This window comes from Staurois parvus, unplaced genomic scaffold (assembly GCF_062004578.1).
Source record: "Staurois parvus isolate SC_StPar_1 unplaced genomic scaffold, SC_StPar_1.0 ptg000017l, whole genome shotgun sequence".
In the NCBI taxonomy this organism is placed as follows: domain Eukaryota; kingdom Metazoa; phylum Chordata; class Amphibia; order Anura; family Ranidae; genus Staurois; species Staurois parvus.
The window spans coordinates 4624299-4647330 of record NW_028317813.1 but is presented as its reverse complement, the minus strand read 5'-3'; the positions used below and the strand labels follow the sequence as shown (position 1 = coordinate 4647330).

General features: G+C 39.5%; 1 protein-coding gene across 1 annotated transcript in view; it reads right to left on the bottom strand.

Annotated features, from left to right (window-relative positions):
* Positions 1–18531: 18531 nt before the first annotated feature.
* Positions 18532–23032, bottom strand: part of ITM2B (integral membrane protein 2B) — a 53832-nt gene continuing 49331 nt past the window's right edge. The window contains exon 6 of the mRNA XM_089679097.1: positions 18532–20807. Coding sequence (XP_089535223.1) covers positions 20722–20807 — 86 coding nt within the window. The 3' untranslated portion in view covers positions 18532–20721. The remainder of the gene's footprint in view (positions 20808–23032) is intronic.

The following is a 23032-nucleotide window of genomic DNA, read 5'->3' as shown; positions in this document are numbered from 1 at the left end:
CCGGCACTTTTTAAAACAGCATAATAAAGACCCTTCAGGACTCAAATTTTGGGGTATACAGAAGTATGTGAGTCATTGGAGGGGGAGTAATAAGATTAAATCCCTTAGTCAGGCAGAGTCGAGATGGATGTATACCATGCATACACAGGCACCGCATGGCCTTAATATTGAGTTTGATCTCAACTGTTTTATTAGCGATTTTTAAATTTGAATTTTAAATGTTAGAAAATTGATCTGGTAACAGCAATTTACATATAAAATATCTCTGGTAATATTAACTTACATATTATATTTTTTAATTCTGTTAATATAACGAATGTATTTTTGTAAACCCAAGCTATTGGTATTTGTGCATGCCACTTTATTTATTTTTATTTTTAATTGTTCTTTTAAATCGGTATTTAATGAGCTCTTTGAGCATTCATTCGAATTAATTTACAATGGTCGTGTAGATATATATTTTTAATTTTTTTTTTTTTTTTTTTTTTTTTTTTTTTTCTTCATTATTTATTAATGATTTACTTTTTATTTATTTATTTTTATTTTATTTTTATTTTTATTTTTATCTATTTTTTATATTTATATTTTTTTTTTTTTTTGGAAACGCATGAGGGAACATGTACCCTCATGCGTTTTTTTTTTTTTTTTTTTTTTTTTTTTTTTTTTATGTTTTATATATCTACTTAATAAGGAAGCCCACTAAGATTAATGGTTTTAATATTTATGATTGATAAAGTTTATGATTTGGTGTTATTGCACCATTAAAGATGTAGATGTGGTTCATATAGGCTTAAATATATAATTTGTTTACTCCTATATGTGTATATCTTGAATATGACATATGGAGATTTATATCTGGTATCCAGCACTAGAATTCGTATATGGGATAGATTCATGTATGTGAGAGCAGGACTCTAATAAGATGTCCGCCGTATGCCTGCTCTCACAATGGAATCCAATTAGGTTTTTTTTTTTTTTTTTTTTTTTTTTTTTTTTTTTTTCCTCTATAAATACCATTGAGTCACCAGGGGGCGGTAACCCTGATGAAGTCACGACGCACGTGACGCTACGCGTCGGTTTGTCTACTTCCTGGTGACGTATGTCCGGACACAGTGGCCATATTGGATTCCCCCAGGTGCATGCATATCTACCCACAGGCTGGGAAAAACGCTTTTTTATGGAAAGGAGCATGTGAGTGGAAAACTTTGTAATTTTTAACTTTGCCTATTAAATTTACTACACTATGGAAGGCTTTCTTGTCTTTTTATGAGTTGCATAAGAGAGGAGGAGGAATAAGGAGTCTGCCAGAGGAATACACCACTGAGGTGGTAACTGCTTTGAGGCCCTGTGTGGGTCGAGGAAGGGAGGTGAGCAGGCATTGCTGCCATTTGAAGGAGAGTACTTGCACTTAGAAGTGGAGATCACGTGTGTGTTCCAGCTTAAAGCACAGTCACATGCATGGAATATTTTTTTCACCTTTGATATTGTCTTGTTCACCTATGGCATATATCATTTATGTATAATTTAGACACCATTGTATGTGGCCAATATTCTGTTTTCACGTATATATATATTCTGTTCATTATATTTGATTTATGCACTATATATTTAGTTTCCTAATGTGTGTTATTTAGCTATTTTGGTTGACACTATTTTTTCTTTTCACTAGAGGGAGTCAACACACATTTATTATATATAGTGGTCACTTTGATTTATAATTACACTATATGGAGATACATGATTGTATTCATGTGATACAAGCGCTTCACTAATTTTTAATTTTATTTTGCACTTATTGGTATCAGCTAAGTGACAGCAGCTGTATTTTGTCAATTATTCCCATGAGCGCAGGAGGATCCCTTATTATTTAGGTTAAGGCACAATGGCACATATATGGTGGGATTGCCCCAAGATACGGGAGTACTGGGAGGAAATAATTCACCAAATACAGGAGATTATGTGGACTAATATTGTGAAGGATTCATGAGTATGCTTATTCCATAATACATAGTTTTCAGTGGAAAAATATAAGAATATGAGGATATTCCATTTAATAAATGCAGCAAAGGGAATGATACCTAAATTTTGGCAAGTTCAAGAGGCACCAAAAATAAAAGATTGGATAAATAGAGTGGATTATACATATAGTATGGAGGAACTGTAGAGGATAAAATGGATAAATTTAAAAAACATGGGGAAGATGGAATGAGTTTAAAATCTCAAGGAAATACACAGAACTGGTAGGAGTAGGGAATAGGCGTAGAGAATGAAGAGAAGAAAGGATAATCACCTAAGCTCCCACCTCAACGACAACAACCTCCTTGACCCCCTACAGTCCGGCTTCCGTCCCCTACACTCCACCGAAACTGCCTTACTCAAACTCACCAACGACCTGCTAACCGCCAAAGCTAATGACCATTATTCAGTGCTCCTACTCCTTGACCTCTCCATGGCTTTCAACAGTCGACCACTCCCTCCTCCTCAAAAAACTACACTCCCTTGGCCTCAGAGACTCTGCTCTCTCCTGGCTCTCGTCCTACCTATCACAACGCTCCTTCAGCGTTACCTATAATGCTACCACATCCTCCTCACTCCCCCTCTCTGTCGGGGTCCCTCAAGGCTCTGTCCTCTGGCCCCTTCTCTTCTCCATCTACACCTCCTCCCTTGGCCAACTGATACACTCTCACGGCTTCAATTACCACCTCTATGCTGATGACACACAAATCTATCTCTCGACCCCTTGCCTCACCCCTTCAGTCTCCGCCCAAATCACTAGCCTACTGAACGATATATCAGATTGGATGTCGCTCCACTTCCTTAAACTGAACCTCTCCAAAACCGAGCTCCTAGTTTTCCCCCCAGCCCATGCACCCCCCCTCCACTGACTTCTGCATCACGTCCAACAATGCCACCATCAGGCCCACCCCGCAAGCCAGAGTACTTGGTGTCATTCTAGACTCCAATCTATCCTTCCAGCCCCAAGTCCAATTGCTAACAAACTCATGCAGACTCCACCTCCGCAACATCACCAAAATACGCCCATTCCTAACCCCAGAAACCACTAAGCAAGTCATCCACTCCCTCATCATATCACGACTCGATTACTGCAACTCCCTTCTCACTGGCCTGCCTCACCACAGGCTATCCCTGCTTCAGTCAATCCTGAATACGGCGGCCAGACTCATCCACCTTACCAACCGCTCCGTTTCTGCCACCCCCCTCTGCCAATCCCTCCACTGGCTTCCGATTGCCCAACAAATCAAATTCAGAATGCTAACACTGACGTTCAAAGCTGTCCATAATACTGCCCCAAACTACATCACTGACCTAATATTAAAAAACCACCCAAAACGCACTCTACACTCATCACAAGACCTCCTTCTCTCTAGTTCCCTGGTCTCCTCCTCCCATGCCTGCCTCCTGGACTTCTCCAGGGCATCACCCATCCTCTGGAACTCCCTACCCCAATCCATCAGACTATCACCTACTCTCCTCTTCTTTAGGCACACCCTGAAAACCCACCTCTTCAGGGAACCCTACCCCACCCTCTGCTAATTCCCGATCTCCTCCACTCTTCCTACCACTCCATCCCCCACAGCTTTTCCTCCCGTACCACTATCCCTCCCTCCTAGATTGTAAGCTACAAGGAGCAGGGCCCTCTAACCCCTCGTGTATCGCACTGTATTGTTATTGTACTGTCTCATGTATTGTCTCCCATTGTAATGTACAGCGCTGAGCAAACTGTTGGCTATATAAATACTGTATAATAATAATAATATCTTAAAAGGTAGGGAAAAGAAAGGAGGAAAGGAAGGAGGAGAAGGCAGTCGCAGAGAGTATAGGAGGAACAGGAGGAATAGGTTGAAAAGGGAAAAGGAAATGGGGATTGATAAGGGGGGTTTGGGGTTATGGAAGAAGGGTATCGGGGAAAATATGTAGAGAAAAATGTTTTTTTTGTAATGATTAGTAATGTGATGGTTTATTTTTGTAATGCTGAAACTAATAAAAAACAAAAAAAAAATGAAAGTGAAACACTGATTATTAACAGGGATAAGGGAATATGTCTGGGTCTGACTGACAGGGGGACTGTCAAATCTTGCTTGAAATCCTTGAAATTCAAAATAAGCCCTGAACCCCACTAAATTCTGGTCATTTTCAAGGCTAATAGGCAAGTTTTTATTCAAAAAGGCATTGGGGTACCCTATAATGGGGAGAGGGTCCATTTATTGCAACTTTGAGGGTGACATGGAAAAAACACCTATCTTTTAATTGACATGATTAGGAAATGCATTTCAGCTGTCTCTAACCTAAAAGAGAGTGTCTCCAATTTTCCAGGGCTCACTGATGTTACTGAGTATTATATCATTACTGAACCCAGTGTCAAGGTTTGTGTCAGGTCTTATCGCTTTCTAAAGGATCAGGAAAAAGATGTTTCAGATGAAGTGAAGAGGTGAAGGTGTTGGAGTTTAGGAATAATTGAAAAATCTCAGAGTGAGTGGTTGATCAGATTTGTGTTGGTTCCCAAGCTTAATGAAGTTTCAAAATTTGGCTCTTATTCTTTGCACTGCATGGATGAGTTCACTGAAAGAGTAGGCTCAGCCCAAAATATCACTACTTTAGACCTTACAAAGGGATATTGGTAGATTTCTCTAATCGAAGATCCAGAAGAAAACAGCTTAAGCTACTCAGAGGCCTTCAGACAGCCCCAGCCATATTACAACAGGCAATAGATAGGATGTTAATGCCCCATCAGGAAATATGCCTTAATATATCTATATAACATTGTCATTTTCAGTAAAGACTGTGAATCCCATTTGCCCAAAATCCAGGCAGTGTTAGACGTACAGAGCAAAGAGGGATTTACTGTGAACCCCCAAAAATGTGTCTTAGGATGAGAGGAAGCTAAATATCTTGGGCACAAGAGGAGATGGTGAACCCACAAATCAGCAGTGTGGAGTCTATACAGTCCTTGCCCAGTTCCCTCAATAAAATGCAGATGCATGCATTCCTAGTACCCCTAGTGACGTACAACAGACAGTTTGTGCAAAATTCTGCCACCCTGGTGGCTCAGTCTAACTAAGGATTGAAGGCCGGTCATAATCAAGTGGAATGTGGATGCTAAAAAAGACCTTCCTGGAGCTCAAGTCAGCACTGTCCCAACATCCTGTTCTGGTATCTCTTATTTCTCAAAAGAATTTTTGGACTAGGAGCTGTTTTTTCACATGCCATCCATGAAGCCGCAAGCTATCACAGCCTGGTACCCACAGTAGAGATGCAATCACTGTGGATGACAGAAGGAGAGAAGGGACTGCACGGGTGAGTACATTGCTGGACCCCGGGACAGGTAAGTGTGTGTTTATTAAAGTCAGCAGCTACAGTTTTTGTAGCTGCTGACTTTTAATAAACACAAAAACATCCGGAACTCCACTTTAAGGACACATTGCACATTGAGATGAAGCTTTTGTTCACTTGAGTGTGAACACTATATGATGTAAAAAAATGAGACAAAGATAAATAATTTCAGAACTTTTTCCACCTTTAATGTAACCTATAAACTGGACAACTCAGTTGAACAACAAACTGAAATAGTAAAACTAAAACAATATGGTTGCATAAGTGTGCACACCCTTAAACGAATACTTTGTTGAAGCATCTTTTGATGTTATTACAGCACTATGAGTCTATCAGCATGACACATCTTAACTTGGCAATATTTGCCCACTCTTCCTTGCAAAAACACTCCAAATCTGTTAGATTGTGAGGGCATCTCCTGTGCACAGCGCTCTTCAAGTCATCCCACAGATTTACGATCGGATTCAGGTCTGGGCTCTGGCTGGGCCATTCCAAAACTTAAATCTTCTTCTGGTGAAGCCATTCCTTTGTTGATTTGGATGTATGCTTTGGGTCATTGTCATTGCTAAAAGATGAAGGTCCTCTTCATGTTTAGCTTTCTAGCAGACGTCTGAAGGTCTTGTGACAAAGAATACTGCTTTAGGTATACTGGACCAATTCCAGGTTTAAGTCTGGCCTTGTAAGGTTTACAGTGATTATACCCTACATTTATAGTTTACTGTTGTCCCTGACTTCAGGCTTCACTTTGTCTAAATCTTCCATGATCACAAAACAGTGAGGTGACTCCATGTGCACTCCTCCCTTCTCACTTACTCTGATTGTGGCTTTGAACTTTCCCAACAGATCTCTGCCTAGCAGCTTCACAGGGCATCCCGATATGATTTTGAAAGAATGGTTCACTATGGGACCTTTCCTATGACGGTCTGATACACTCAAAAGCAGTGTTTCCCAGGTTTTAGCACATGTCCCAGTGATACCAATTGAAGGTTCACATTCTACTCTTATCCCCTAATAATGATCTTCCCTTAAACTGGACTGGCTGGCTCCCGTGTCAATTAAAAAATCCATTTTTATGCCAACCATATATCCAACCATAAGTGTAATTTGGGGAAGTTGATCCCGGCTAGCAGTTAGCTGGGGAAATGCCAAAAAAAGAGGTAATCATGATAATTCCCTCTTCATTAATTGCCATTATAACATCCATTTTACAAAGTAAATCTCCTCCTAACAGATTATCTGCGCAGTCAGACATTATGGTAAATTCATACCAAATAATCTGTTCATTTCCTTTTCTGTCAGGGTCCCCTCTTACTGGCAAGGAAGGGGTCTTAAAAGTTGGGAGAACTGCTCTACTAATTCCCATCTCTAATGCAAATGCTGGACACAATAAGCAAAAGCAAGATATACACACAATACACAGGTAGTCACACACACAATACACAGGTACGTTTAACCAACACTTACACCAATATTCTAAGCATGTGAGAGACCCACTACCAAATGAACACCTGCCTTGGCACATCATACCATTCACTCGGCACTTGAAGAAATAACAGAATCCAACTGTAATATTCTTACACTGTCCAAACCTCCACTTTTATTATCACACAACACACAGGAGGATATATCTTATAGTCATCACAATCTGCATAATAACACACACCAATAATATTGTGAGCATTACAGCATGAAATAGACACATCTTTTGACAGCATCACAGCATAGAATTAATACATTACCAAAGCTACGGGAAGACGGGAAGGAACAGACCCCATCGGAACCATAATGCACAGGGGGTCACGGAGAAGCATTAAATGCGACCAATCAATGAGCCCATATAACTTTGGCAAGAGTCCCAGCGTCAGAGCGCCCCCTTTCGCATAGGAAGTCTCCTTACTGACCACGGTCAGGCTTCCCTTTTAAATATCCTCTTCTGGTTTCTGTCAACTTTCCTGAATTGGGCGGGCACCACGCCCACTCCGGGAGGAGCTAGCAGAAAAGTCCCATGAGGAGTCACACCCAGCCACATTACTGAATAAACAACATTTTATCTAGCAATATTACACTTTTGCCTACTTATCTACTCTTAACTTAAAGATTTCTAACCTTAAACATTTTAAAATGCACAAACAAGTTTTATCTAATTTAAGCAGTCTAATGTAACATTTCTAGATGTTACAAACACATTCAATCTCACAAACACTTATCTGCTTTAAGCAGTTTAATGTCTTGTGACTCTATTCCTTTAACCTAGAGAAATGACATCAATGTAATTTCTCAAGCTTCTGGCATCTAAGCAACGATGCTTTATTGTAAAAGTTCCCCAAGAAAAAAAGGGCCCAAGGCGGGCCCTTTTCCCTTCCACATAACTTCTATTAATGTGCTTTGATACAGCACTTTGGGAACATCCAACTTCTTTTGCAATTACCTTTTGAGGCTTTCCCTCCTTATGAAGGGTGTCAATGATGGTTTTCTGCACAACTGTTAGGTCAGCAGTCTTTCCCATGATTGTGATTCCTACTGAACCAGACTGAGAGACCATTTAAAGGCTCAGGAACCCTTTGCAGGTGTTATGGCTTAATTAGCTGATTAGAGTGAGACACTTTATACCTAGAATATTGCACCTTTTCACAATTTTCTGAGATTGTGGATTTGGGGTTTTCATGAGCTGTAAGCCCTAATCATCACAATTATGACAAATCACGGCTTGAACTATCTTGCTTTGCATGTAATGAGTCTATCTCATATATTAGTTTCACCTTTTAAGTTGCATTACTGAAATAAATGAACTTTTGCACGATATTCTAATTTTTCGAGTTTCACCTGTATATAGTGCCCATTTCTGCACTAGCCATATCCATCCCAGCTTCTTCCTTTCAAACTTTTCTAAATCTTTTCACATATTCCCTTCAGCCATACATGAGTGGCTGCCGGGGTTCCAGGATCAAATAGATCATGTATTATAAATATACTGTATATAGGCTGAAAACAGCCTATATCACCGTGCTAAAAAAATGGTGAAATGCAAATAAACAGTAACAAAGCTGCCGTTAACAAATAAATCAGCATGCAGTGACTATAAAAAATAGAAAAAAAACACATAAATGGCGCTATGTCATAACATAAAAAACTCTAACATAAGTCCATATCCAATCAAAAAATAAGAGGAAGTAAAAAAGAAACTTCCACCAAAAAATAAAAATTGTGAAAAGTTCAATTTGTTTCAGTGATGTGATATCTCTTTAAGATAGGATGATCCACCAGCAATATGATTTTGCAGTGATTAACACTCCATTGAATTCAACACTCTCCGGAAACTGGTGAATAACCACCATTGGAAAATCAGTAGAAGATCAATCTCCTTAACGGTGAATGATTGTGAAACCTCGAATTGGATAATCAGCCAGCAGTCCAAAAGAACCTCCAATCAGTTGCTTATTAATATCTCATGCTCTGATCTCCTCATCCAGAGTGGATGATATCAATTCCATATATGGGCAAAATAAAACAGCCACATAATGTGATACTGTAAAACACATTTATTGCCATAAAAAAATCCCTTAAGAAAAACCCTCACATTGAGTAAAAAGGTAATGCACATGGTAGGTAAACCATCCAATAAAATGGCCGCCGCTCACTGCGGCTAGTAACAGTCTCACCACACACTGGTAACTGTATTATCTTGCAACAGCAATCACGTGCTCTCACCGCGTGGTCTCAGCATGCGTGCTGATGGTCACACACGGGCGCAATTGGTCATTCTGACTTCCTCTAAGGGTGTGGCCATACGTGAGAACGGGCGGCCTTATATAAGGCCACTCCTTAAACTAATGGTTAGATAATTCAACTCCTGACTGCCATCTTGTGGATATATTCAGGATGGCATAGATAAACTAGATCAATCGACAATTGACTTTATGGGCATTATAAATTCTCTCTATACATGTCAAATACATTGCATCAGATTTAAATAGTAACGAACAAAACAGTTCAATATTACAGATCAAAAACAACAAACAATTAATTAAATACATAAAAATGAAAAAAGAAAAATAAATAAAATTTGATCACATTAAATTGGAAATTAAATTAAATAATACATATATATATAAATCATAACTAATAAAAAAATAATGAACACATTTAATTAATAATCAAATCAATAATCACTAATAAAGTAGTTAATATCTAATTCGATATTTAAACCATTGGGTGTTAAAGCATCAGTAAGGATCACATTGATGGTGGATCATCCTATCTTAAAGAGATATCACATCACTGAAACAAATTGAACTTTTCACAATTTTTATTTTTTGGTGTAAGTTTCTTTTTTATTTCCTCTTATTTTTTGATTGGATATGGACTTATGTTAGAGTTTTAATGTTATGACATAGATCATGTATTGTAGGCACCTTTGTCCAGTCAAACCCATGTCATATCCTAAAATTCTGTCAATTATTAATTATTAATCCCACTTCTGACACCAAATTGAAAGGATCAATTCCTGTCCGTAGCCCAACTGTCTTCAATTATTTTTGAGCTTCTGGATCCAAGAGAAATAAAGCTCAAGAAACCAAAGTGTGCAAGCTAAATCTCTGAAAGTTTAATGCGTGCAAGCAGTATTATACAAAACCAGAATGACCAATGAAATATTAATCTCTTAAAATAGAAACTACAAAAGGCTGATGATTACCATATAAGGTAATTCCATTTACTTAGAATAGAAACTAGACTCAGGAAACGAGAGCGGAGTAACAAGTGAAACTCAAAATCGAAACTAACTGTTCACACATCTAAAATGGAGGCATTATACAAAATGGATGCCAGTTAATAAGACATATTTCCTTACACCGACCACTTACCTGCATTTTGCAGGCAAGCATTGGCTCTGGGCAAAGCAACGTAATCTTATGGCACTATTTCAGGGTGTGAAAACGCCTGCACCCCCCCGCTGCCCCACCCGTTTGTCCAGGGAGAGAAGAGAGAACACGGCACTGAGTAAAAGCACTACATTTTACACGTACACGTTAGATTAGCACATTTAACCCTATGATCACCCCTATTAACCCTTTGATCATCCCGTCACCCAGCCAGTGCCATTAGTACAGTGTCAGTATATAGAATTTTTCACTGATCACTGTATTCCTGCCACTCGTGACATCAGATAGCATCAGGGTCAGTTAGCACCCCTCCCAGCCAGGGTCAGCTAGCGTTAGATTGCCCTCACACTATCGCACTCAAACTATAGGTCGCTAATCAGACCCCATTAGTAGTATAGTGTTTGTATGGATTAATATAATGATCATGAACAGAACTATACTAGTGCCTCCTTAATATAGTGTCCACAACAGTGTTAGCAGGATCAGCCCCGTTCGCTTTCAGCAATAGCGTTTAGCCCCTTCACTGTTTTTCACAGAAAATTTGTACCAATTGATTGTGGGCCAAAGCAATTTATACGCACAAGAATACGTGGCCGCCCACCCAAATTCAGCTCTTATCAGACAATTTGCATGGAAACCTATCACGGTTTCTGAATTTAAAACTTTTTTGGACCTAAACCCTCAACATGGGCATTACAAAAAAGATTGAATTGCGGTCATATTGGTCCACAGACCCAATTCATCATATGCCAGTGTTCTCTGCTGTTACATATATGCTCAACATGGATCAGCAATTTTTTTTTTCAGTTGCCGGTCGAATTTCATGTAAAAGCAATCCTAGTGGCCAATTAGCTGCTGAATCATTTTTACAAGCAGCGGGAAGGGGCATTCCCCCCCCCCGCCACCTTCCAGTTTTTTTGGGTTCTCCTATCCCACAGAGGAATCCGTGAATGCAGCTGGCAGTTCCGCTGGCTGGCCATAGAGCTGATCAGAGACCAGAATGGCTCCAATCATCTCTATGTTCTAAGAGACCGGAAGCTACGAGCATTTCATTACTTCAGTTTCGGAGGATATAAACAGCGCCATTTGTAAATTAGGAAAGCATCTGATCACACCGATCTTGGTGAGATCAAATGATGTAAGGGGAGAGAGATATCTAGAGTCTAATAGACCCCACATTTCTAAAAAAAAAAAAAATAATACCTGTCAATGCCTATTGCAGTCACATGGGATAGTTACATTTCCTGTGATAGCAATAAAAGTGATAAAAAAAAATGAATGGGACAGTGTAAAAATAATTAAAGAAAACAAAGTAGCTAAAAAAAAAAATAGCACCCTCGCCCCCTCCCTGCACCTGTGTGCACAAGCATTGACCCCGTGACGGTATGTAAACATGGTTGCACCATACATGTGAGGTATCGCCACAAATATCAGATTGAGGGCAGTAATTCTAGCACTAGACCTCCTGTGTAAATATAAATTGGTGACCTGTAAAGGCTTTTAAAGCATCACCTATCAATATTAAAATATAAGTACTTTGTCACCATTGCACCGGCATGCGCAATTTTAAAGCATGTCATGTTTAGTATCTACTCGGCGTAACATCATCTTTTATATTTTATCAATCAATTGGGCAATATATTGTGGTTTTGAGTATTAAAATTCTAAAAAGTGTATTTTTCCCAAAAGATTGTGTTTGAAAAATCGCAAATACTGTGACTAAAAAATGTCAACACCCACCATTTTATTCTCTAGGGCCTCTGCTTTAAAAAAAAATATGTTTGGGGGGTTCAATGTAATTTTCTAGCACAAAAAGATTTTTTCATGTGAAAAAAAGTGTCAGAAAAGGCTTGGTCTTCAAGAGTGGATGATGTGTGGCATAAGCTACTGTTGCCCCTAAAATGCCAGGATAGTAGAAGCAACCCGTCCAAATGACCCCTTTTTGGAAAGTAGACACTCCGATCTCATTTATTGCCAAATGTTTTTGGAAAACGAAGAAAGAAAACAAAAATTTTTTTTTCTTTTTCAAAACCGTGACAAAAATATCTGTAAAATACTCACCATGCCTCTTATCAAATTCCTTGGGGTGTCTACTTTCCAAAAAAGGGTCATTTTTTTTGGGGGGGGGGGTGTTTGTTTTATCCTGGCATTTTAGAGCCTCCAAAATTGTGATGGGTAGTGGGGAAGTTATATGAGGAAATATACTGGAGGTGGTCATTGGATTTTGGGGGTCTGTATATAGCTAGGCTGCCAAAAAGTCTCTCACATGTTGGTAGAAGTAGCAGAATGTATGTTGGAGTGTAATTCCACATATACCCATGGCATGCATGAGCAATTTATAATTTTATTGACAACTTTATATATATATATAAATAAAAATGTGTCATTTTCAAAACACTTGTTGCAAAAAATAAAATGTTCCATGGATTCAACATGCCTGCAAAATCCTTGGGGTGTCTACTTTCCAAAAAGGGGTCATATATATTTTTATCATAGTTTGTAGACGCTATAACTTTCACAAAAACCAATTAATATTCATGTATTGGGATTTGTTTTACCAAAGACATGTAGCAGAATACATTTTGGTCTAAATTTATGACTAACTGAGTTTATTTTTTATAACCAAACGAAAAAAATTTTTTTTTTCAAAATTTTCGGTGTGAAAAAAAAGACCTAATTTAGTTTGGGTACTGCATTGCACGACCGCGCAATTACCAGTTGAAATAGCACAGTGGCGAACAGCAAAAAATGTCCTGGTCATGAAGGTGGGGGGGGGGTAAATCTTCCAAAGGGCAAGTGGGATACGGAACATTTTGAAAACACATCAAATCTCAATGGGGAAAAATATCATGCCGGATATCTATACAGATATGGACTGGGTAATGTGTTAGGAATATAAGGATGTCCCATCGTTTGATGGAAATGATCAACCTACAGAGGACTGAATTCAAAGACACCCCGAAAATCAAAGTGAAAAAATAGTGCAGCAGGCTAGTCCATTTTGCTGAAATTTCATTGCAGCAACTGAAAATGGTACTCCGTAGTTTGTATGGCCCCCACGTGCTTGTATGTATGCCTGACAATCTTGGGGCATGCTCCTAATGAGATGACAGATTTTGTCTTGAGGTATTTCTTCCCAGATCTGGACTAGGGCATCAAATTTTACAGGAAAAAGCCACACCATCTAGAGTAGTTGTATTATATAGCCACAGCACATGGAAGAGGTATTGAAGTGGCTAACAAAGCCTTTTTCTTCTTCCTCCACCAGGCACACAGCAACCACATTTCAAATAAATTCTCAGCCTGCAGAGAAAAAAAAACAAAAAAACACCACACAAAAATAACACTTGCTGTCCCTTGAAAAAGTATTCATAACCCTTGAAATTTTCCACATTTTTTGTTACAACCAAAAACAAATGTATTTTATGTGATAGACCAACACAAAGTGGCGCATAATTGTGAAGTGGAAGGAAAATGATAAATGGTTTTCAAATTTGTTTATATAAATAAATATCTGAAAAGTGTAGAGTGCATTTGTATTCAGGCCCCCGGGTCAATACTTTGTAGAACCACCTTTCGCTGCAATCACAGCTGCAAGTCTTTTTGGGGATGTCTCTACCAGCTTTGCACATCTAGAGAGGGACATTTTTGCCCATTGTTTGCAAAATAGCTCAAGCTCTGTCAGATTGGATGGAGAACGTCTGTGAACAGCAATTCGAGTCTTGCCACAGATTCTCAATTGGATTTAGATCTGGACTTCGACTGGGCCATTCTAACACATGAATATGTTTTGATCTGAATCATTCAATTGTAGCTCTGGCTGTATGTTTAGGGTCATTGTCCTGCTGGAAGGTGAACCTCCTCCCCAGTCTGAAGTCTTTTGCAGACTCTTAACAGGTTTTCTTCTAAGATCGCAAATAATGAAGAATAGAGTTTAGAGGTTCAAATATATATTGCTGTACCACCCAAGATATGGCTTCCATCCAGTAGCCAAAAAATATGCAGACCAACAAAGAAATTGTGAAAAGAGATTCACAAGAAAGCGGCTACATTATGGACAGAATGCGATACTCGGAAACATTTCCAAAAAATTATGCTTTATTAAACATTAATGATAGGCAATAGGGCAATCACTCTGGTTTACCATCACCTCAGTGTGAGACAAATACACACAGACCTAAAACCATTTAAAACCACACCAACACCGGTCTGGATATATATGTGCTGCAGAGACAATGACAAACCTTGTCTAAAGCATTTGCGACACCGCACATTGGTTACACTCCCTGTAGGAGGCATTTCAAAAAATTGTACCATAGATATATATAATTGTCACATGCTATGCATAATAGCTAATACAGTTGCCATGTGGAGAGAAACATAACCCTTAGCCTATACAAGGCAATATGGGTAAAAAAATTTGCATAAAGGGGGGATATACCCCAATAATATGAATATAAATTCATGCAGTACAACCCTATTGAGGCACATGTGATTGGGGCCCATCTACCCTTGGTAGATGCAGATAGTTGCAGAAATTCTTATAAATGGAGGAGTCCCTGTTGATGTCCTTGATGGGATAATAGATGTAGATAGCAGAGCCCTGCTTTATATGGTTTCTTCACCACAACGTGTGGACTATAAACCACTTTGATATACGTAATGGAATGAGGCCCAATGGGTCTTCCGTTTGTTGCAATATATGCTGTATGCCTTGCATCTAGGTAATGCATCATAATGTCCCCATCCTGAAATAAGACAAATAATATAAGGACAGTCAATCTGGGTACTCCCGCTCTGATGTATATAATAGGTAACAAGAAGCCTTCTTCGTTATTCTTGGAACAGTCCACTCACCACCTGTGCCATGGGTAGTAAATAATGGAAATGTCCTTCATATGTACTGCTGTATTAATCCAGGGAACAACCGCTTACATCAGCCGACATCTCGCGGGTTCTGTTCTCTCCATGGCGCCTGTACAGCCTTGCATGACTCATGGCATGGGAAGATGGCCGCCTCCTTGTAGGTCGGCGTGCATAACGCCAATGCGCATGATCGGAAGTGATGTATCTGATGTATGACGTCAACGCGTTTCGCCAATGGGCGTATCTCACTCAGCTTCGTCAGGACCAAGGAGGCAGCCATCTTCACATGCCATGAGTCATGCAAGTCTGTACAGGCACCATGGAGAGAATGGAACCTGCGAGATGTCGGCTGATGTAAGCGGTTGTTCCCTGGATCAATACGGCAGTACATGTGAAGGACATTTCCATTATTTACTACCCATGGCACAGGTGGTGAGTGGACTGTTCCAAGAATAACGAAGAAGGCTTCTTGTTACCGATTATATACATCAGAGTGGGAGTACCCAGATTGACTGTAATTATATTATTTGTCTTAATTCAGGATGGGGACATTATGATGCATTACCTAGATGCAAGGCATACAGCATATATTGCAACAAACAGAAGAGCCATTGAGCCTCATTCCATCACGTATATCAAAGTGGTTTATAGTCCACACGTTGTGGTGAAGAAACCATATAAAGCAGGGCTCTGCTATCTACATCTATTATCCCATCAAGGACATCAACAGGGATTCCTCCATTTATAAGAATTTCTGCAACTATTTGCATCTACCAAGGGTAGATGGGCCCCAATCACATGTGCCTCAATAGGGTTGTACTGCATGAATTTATATTCATATTATTAGGGTATATCCCCCCTTTATGCAAATTGTTTACCCATATTTCCTTGAATAGGCTAAGGGTTATGTTTCTCTCCACATGGCAACTGCATTAGCTATTATGCATAGCATGTGACAATTATATTATATATACCTATGGTACAATTTTTTTTAAATACCTTCCTACAGGGAGTGTAACCAATGTGCGGTGCTGCAAATGCTTTAGACAAGGTTTGTCATTGTCTCTACAGCACATATATATCCAGACCGGTGTTGGTGTGGTTTTAAACTGTTTTAGGTCTGTGCATATTGTCTCATACTGAGGTGATGGTAAACCAGGGTGATTGCCCTATTGTCTATCATTAATGTTTAATAAAGCATCATTTTTGGAAATTTTTCCAAGTATTGCATTCTGTCCATAATGTAGCCGCTTTCTTGTGAATCTCTTTTCACAATTTCTTTGTTGGTCTTTCTTCTAAGATTGCCCTGTATTTTGCTCCATCCCTCTTCCCATCAACTCTGACCAGCTTCCCTGTCCCTGCTGAAGAAAAGCATCCCCATAACAGGATGCTGCCACCAAGTTTCAGAGTGGGGATGGTGTGTTCAGGGTGATGTGCAGTGTTAGCTTTTCGCCACAGATAGCATTTTGCTCTTAGGCCAAAAAGTAAAATTTTTTATCTCATCTGACCACCTTCTTCCACGTGTGCCATGACCTCCACAAAGCTTCTCACAAACTGCAAATGGGACTTCTCATGGCTTTCTTTCAGCAATGACTTTCTTATTGCCACTCTTCCATAAAGGCCAGATTTGTGGAATGCACAACTAATAATTGTTCTGTGGACTAATTCTCCCACCTGAACTGTGGATCTCTGCAGCTCATCCAGAGTTACCATGGGACTCCTGGCTGCTTCTCTGATCAATGCTGTCCTTGCCCAGCCTCTCTGTTTAGGTGGACAGCCATGTCTTGGTAGGTTTGCGGTTGTGCCAGACGATGGATTGAACAGAGCTCTGTGAGATGTTCCAAACTCGAGATTTTTTTTTTTTTTTTTTTTTATCTGCAGTGCCTTGAAAAACATTTGCAAATCTATATGAAAGCGGCACTTAATCATCAAGGCCCCTCTGTAAAGTGCTGTCCTAGCAGATAATGGTTTGAAATTCAACTAGGCCCTATCAATCAATCTTGTGTATAACCAGCCTATCAAGTTTTTCCCAAAAGATCAGTGCCATCAGCTATAACTAGCAATAGTGACCATTGTAATCCTATGGCAGGGAAGGCTTCCTGTTGTCAAAATATAATACCACAGCAGGAAGGATTCCTCCATCCACATTGACTGTATAGATGGAGGAATCTGATTATCTTTTTGCTCAGCCCACTGGTTGAAAAGGAGAAAAAAAAAAAAAATCATAAAAAACATTCACCCAGGATAACACTGCTCCTGCTCAGCAATAATAAATCTGGACGGACTAAGCAAGTTACAATGAATATCTAGTTGCAAGGCATATGGCATAGTGTATCTCCAGAGGCATAGTGTGCCAATGGCCAAACCATACTTGTAAATACAGAAATCTGTCTCTTTAAAGTACCAAGAGCCACAGATTGGTGGAAGGTCAGGATGCAAGGAAAAGAATATTACTAGGGATCACGCAACAAAAATGGACTCTTTAGGTGTGATGGTAGATCCCACAAGAAGCAGATTTTCTCACCATGAGCAAGGTGGGAATAAAAGTAAGCAATGCCTCTGTCTTTATGGCTGTTAAAACCCAGATCCTCAAGGATAAGGTCAATGACTGAGCAGGGTGGAACAGAGGTCACCGAGACAGGAGCTCTAACCTTTTTGGAAAAGGCAACAGTTTGTCAGTCAGGAATCTGTGCATGTCTCTGTACCAACATGAAGTGAAGAGCATCACTGCAACCAGTTCTATCTTGTAGAGCAGTAGAGGGAGTTAATACACCAGTCTGAACATGAACCAAGGATTCACCAGAGCATCCACTGGACCTGGCCACAAACCTATCCAGTACTTTGTTGAAGATAGGCTGCAATAACCCAGGTGCTGACTGATGTCAGGCAGCTGTGTCAGGGGAAGTGCAGGATCCAGTGCCTGAAACAAATTTTAAAAGGTCAGCTCCACTGCTGTGAAGTTAAGAGTCAGAAGAGAGGGCTTCTCCAGGGGGCAGCAGAGAGGAAAGCTCTAGGGCAGGGGTGTCAAACTGGCAGCCCTCCAGCTGTTTTGAAACTACAAGTCCCATCATGCTTCTGCCTTTGGGAGTCATGCTTGTAACTGTCAACCTTACAATGCCTCATGGTTCTTGTAGTTTGGCAACAGCTGGAGGGCCGCCAGTTTGATACCCCTGCTCTAGGAGGGAGAGAGTTGCATACTGCCGACAAGTAGTTTCATTTTTGCAGCTGCATGTCCTTGTTTAGATGGGCAATTAGGGGCAGTAAAACCACCGCTCAACCATCTGCTTTAACATCCCCTGGTAACCCCTGATGAATGAACCCTAACAGCCAGTCAACTAATATTTTCAGACACCAACAGCCCCTCTACAGGTTTATTTTTATTAAATACAAAAGTCACACAATTAAAAATGAATAAAAGCACAAAGACTAGCAGTTAAACAGGTGGTATAAGTTTTATTCCTTTACAAGTACGATTATATACAAATTAGTAACACATGTTACCATCTAATGCTTTTATTGACTCCTGTTTTTAAAATTAAGAGGGCATAGCAAACCATCAACCAGTTAAAAACAGATTTAAGAAAAGCTTAAAAACAAAACCATAACACAGAAAAAAAATAATTGCATTTTCTTATTAGTTGGAAATGCACACCTGCAAAGGCTTTCCAATGGAATAGAGCTGGAGGTCAGGTTACTTACCAAACACAGACACATCTTCAAAAGATTTTATGCAAATGCTAAGACCATAATATTTTCCATAAAGCATGTATGTCTATATGTATGTACACAAATGCTCCCATAAGTATTTGTATGCCTATATTGTCCTAAATATTTACATACAATGGCATTTTCAGCAAAAACTGTTACATTTAAGCTTCATGGATCCATATCTCGTTGCCTTTAAAAGCGATATGAGATTCTGATGAAGTGATTCCAGTTCTTTGATTCCTCATAACCTCCGTTCTGTACAACAAGCAGGTTGTTCTATGTGTTCCCTCAGATGTGCTCTGCACAACACAGGGTTTAAAAAGAACTATATGTAAAAAGATACATTCTGCCAGGCTGTACTGAGCAGTATTCGTCCAGCCATACAATACAGTCAGCTCGCAGAAGGTTTAAGCTGCCTTAGTCAATTTAAGAGAATTCAGCGGTCACTGTTACATAAAAACAAATCACAGCTGATCTCAATTTCCATATTCTAATTTACATAAATGAGAGAACAGACATTACCTGGTAAATTCTCTCACTTGATAAGTGCCTTGTTTAAAACTCATTTCATATGTTTTAGTGGCTATTCTGCATAGGTGACTTCATCAAGCTTTGAACAGCCCTTGTAGGATTGCCAAAATGCAGTTCACCTTTGTATGTTTTCCCTCGCAGTCCTGCCAGCCACAATGGGCCTCAATAATCAAAGTGCATGAAAGTCAAACTGTTGTTAAATGCCACAAATCTGCCTCCCATTTTTTCCCCTAGAATGCAAAAAAAAAAAAAAAAAAAACGTGTTGAGTATTTTGATAACTTCGGGTACTTCTGTATTGTTTGTGAAGAACTGTTTTCACAGCAACCAAGCACACCCTTCTATCCTCCCGTGAAAGTACATGCTGCGGGTTTTAGCGGTAGTTCTTTCAAATGCTTTGATACATAAGGCCTCAACTAATCAAATTGGTCAAAATAAACCTAAAAAACAGGAGGCATCCTGTTAAAGTGAACCTGCCAGTAATTTTAAACCTTCCTAAGCAAAAATCCTGTCTAAGAGCACACATGACTAGGTGCTACTAGTGTAATAGTCAGCCTTTACTGTGTGTCCCTCTGATCTTTGTTTCACTTGGTTATTAAAGGTCTCTACTCCCCTGAAGTTTGGGCCAAGCACCACTTGTTCTCCCCTAGGAGCACACAAAGGAGTCTTCTTTAGCTAATAAAAGTAGAAACCAGCACCTTGTCATGTCTGCTCTTAGGTAGCACTTCTATTTAAGAGAATAACAGAGCTGAAAGACTTGACTTTCAAATTCAAACTACAGAAAGCATTTCCAGCTGTGAGATGTGGATCAGCAGTGGACGTGCCACCAATTACTAAAGCCTATCATATTTCTTTGTTTTTATATTCTTTATCCATATTACTAACAATGACTTTTAGTCCTGAGCTGTTCAGAAAATATGTATAAGTATATGGGAGGAGGGGTGGGGGGGGGGCTATTTTAGGTGAATGAACATGCATTATTAACAGGCTTTATGCAAATGAATGCATATAGTTTGTTTAGCTTCTTTAAGCGTTGTTATGGAGTAACAGTGCAGTATATATAGTAAATGCAGTGACATTTCTATGTAAAAAGTTTTAAAAAGTCTTACACTAAATCAGCAGGAATGAAAATTTTTCTAGCATCTCTTATTTAAATGACAATTTCCATATATTTAAATATAAAGTACCACACTTAGTAGTGAAAGTAAGGAAAAGGAAAAATAAAACAAAATATTGATGAAAATCAAATGAGATGAAAGTGAATATACTGTGCAAAAGTCTGGCCACTAATAACAAAACCTTCCCTTAAAGTAATAACTACACACGACAAAAGGGCAGGGCTATACTGTTGATAAATGGCTGACAAGGTATCCATATCATTTCTGTTTATTGGCAAATTGATGTTTCCACCGCAAACTTGTTTTCAAAGTGTTTAATTATGGAGCAGCCTTGAAGATCCCGTTTCTGTCTCCCTGTGAAAAGATAAAAACATAAATGAAGTTGTTTTGAAGGGCTTTCAAGTTAAATATATTTGTTTCAAAACTGCATTGTCTTTTACTAATCTACTTAAAAAAAAAAAAATGAATTGTCTGGCAGGTACTTTGGCTTCTATGCATTGAGCCACTGAACTTAAAAAAAAAACAAAAAAAAAAACAAAAAAAACACCACAACAAAACCCCTTACATCAGGAGTTTTAATTTCACTTGCTGCATGCTTGCTCCAGGAGATATTGAAGCAACATAAAACCAAGCAACACTTCTATAAGGAGGGCAGCCCAGTAATCCTTTAGGTAGTCAGGTAAAGTTTAAAATGCTTGGTGGCCGATTTAAATCGCAGTGGTGCAGCTGCACATTATAAAGCATAGCAATATGCTCTATAAAATAACGTTTTGGTACTTACTGTAAAATCTGTAAAGTCTAAACTGGGAGCAGGCATGATCTTTGTTGCAAAAGAAATGTGCACGGTCTCTTCTGCCATAAAATGAATTTACCTGCCTGCCCACGCTTATCTTCTAATTCCTGCTGTGGCTGTGAGAAGCTAGGTACAACTACCGGCCCCATTCTCTATGATAAGTCGCCGGCGGACACAGGTATTTGGAAATCAGAAGATAACACTATGCAGGCAGGTAGGTTTATTTTATTGCTGAAGACACATTGCATGTCAATTTTTTTTGTTTATAGACTCTAGTTGTGCTTTAACCCCTTGACGCCGCCGCCTCCCAGCCCTTTAAGGGTTTCAGAAGCTGGGAGGCGGGGTTTTAAGGTCATGTGGCCGCTGTGATTCGCCGTCACAGCGGTCACATGATCGAGAAAGGTCCTGATCGAAAGAGGAGATCAGGACCTGTGAGTACCGGACATGTGTGCTGGGAGCACGCAGGGCACGCACGCTCATTACATATGTTTTTCTTAATTGCATGCAAATGTGCGGCCACTCGGCGTCAAGGCCCAGACGCCGGGACATTTGCGTGCGGCCGGCGTGAAGAGGTTAAGGTTGAGGTTCCTCCTCCACATTTACAGATCTGAGACAGATGCACAGTCCAAACACAGTAGAACTGGTAATTACACTGTCTAGAGCAGGTCCAAAGAGGTTCCTCACAGGGGAATCAGATGTTCCTTAGGCATTTCCCAGGCAGATGAACTGACATCACCCCCATGCAAGACAAACTTAAATGCGTTTAAGAGACCATCGCAGCTAAAGCACAAGGCCCCAGATATTTAAAAACAAAAAAAAAAAAAAAACAACACAACAACGACTACACAACGCGCTGGTTTGTCCTTCTGCTGGAGAGGTCCTCATGGGATTTGATCCATAGTATCACAAATCACTACCAACAGAGGACGAGGCTCTTCAATTCATTCACACTGAGACCGGTCAATAAAATCCCTAAAGGAAAGGATACCATCAACCCGATTGGAAGTGCGCTTGTTAAAGACAGATTAAAGAGAGTGTTAAGCCCTGCAATGTTGCCATTTCTGTCCCATTGGGGACAGTTCCCTTAATTTCCGGTTTCACAGCAAAAACAGGAAATGAGAGGAAATCCCTCCAAAGTGAAATAGTGTCCCCATTGGAAGAAATCCCATCTTACTGACCTGGTGTCAACACAAAATTTGTCCTGTTTATCATTACAGTTGAAAGTAAAGAAAAATCCTAAAGAGGGTGAATCTCAGTAAAAAGGGGCACAAACAGCAATAAAAACTGACATAAAATGAAAAGTAAAATAAGCAGTGTGTAGTGGTATCAGGCTGGATGGTGACTGGAAGGCTTGCAGCACTGCATAATGGTTACTTTGTACTTCTCCAGGGCAGCATGTATTCCTCTGTTATGCATTACAATCTATGAGAGCGGTTTATATTTGTTTACAATGTGAGTACACGGTTTGTGCAATTTATGAATTTTGTGCGATAATAAATGGATAAAATCTCAATGATATGAGCACAGCACTGTTCCATACACATTCAGGTGATTTAATCACATTGTAAAGAAAATGCTGCACAACTGCTTAACCTAAAAAGCTGCATTCACAGATAAAAACTGACTGGTGTCCTCTCCACTCCAAAACTTGAAAATGGTTTGCCTTTAGGTACACTTCAAAGTACAGTATATGCTGGAGCATCTACAGTGGCCAGAGATCACTTACCAATAAGTTTCCTTTCTATGGTCAGTAGCAGGGTGGATAAAAATCAATGATTTAAAAAAA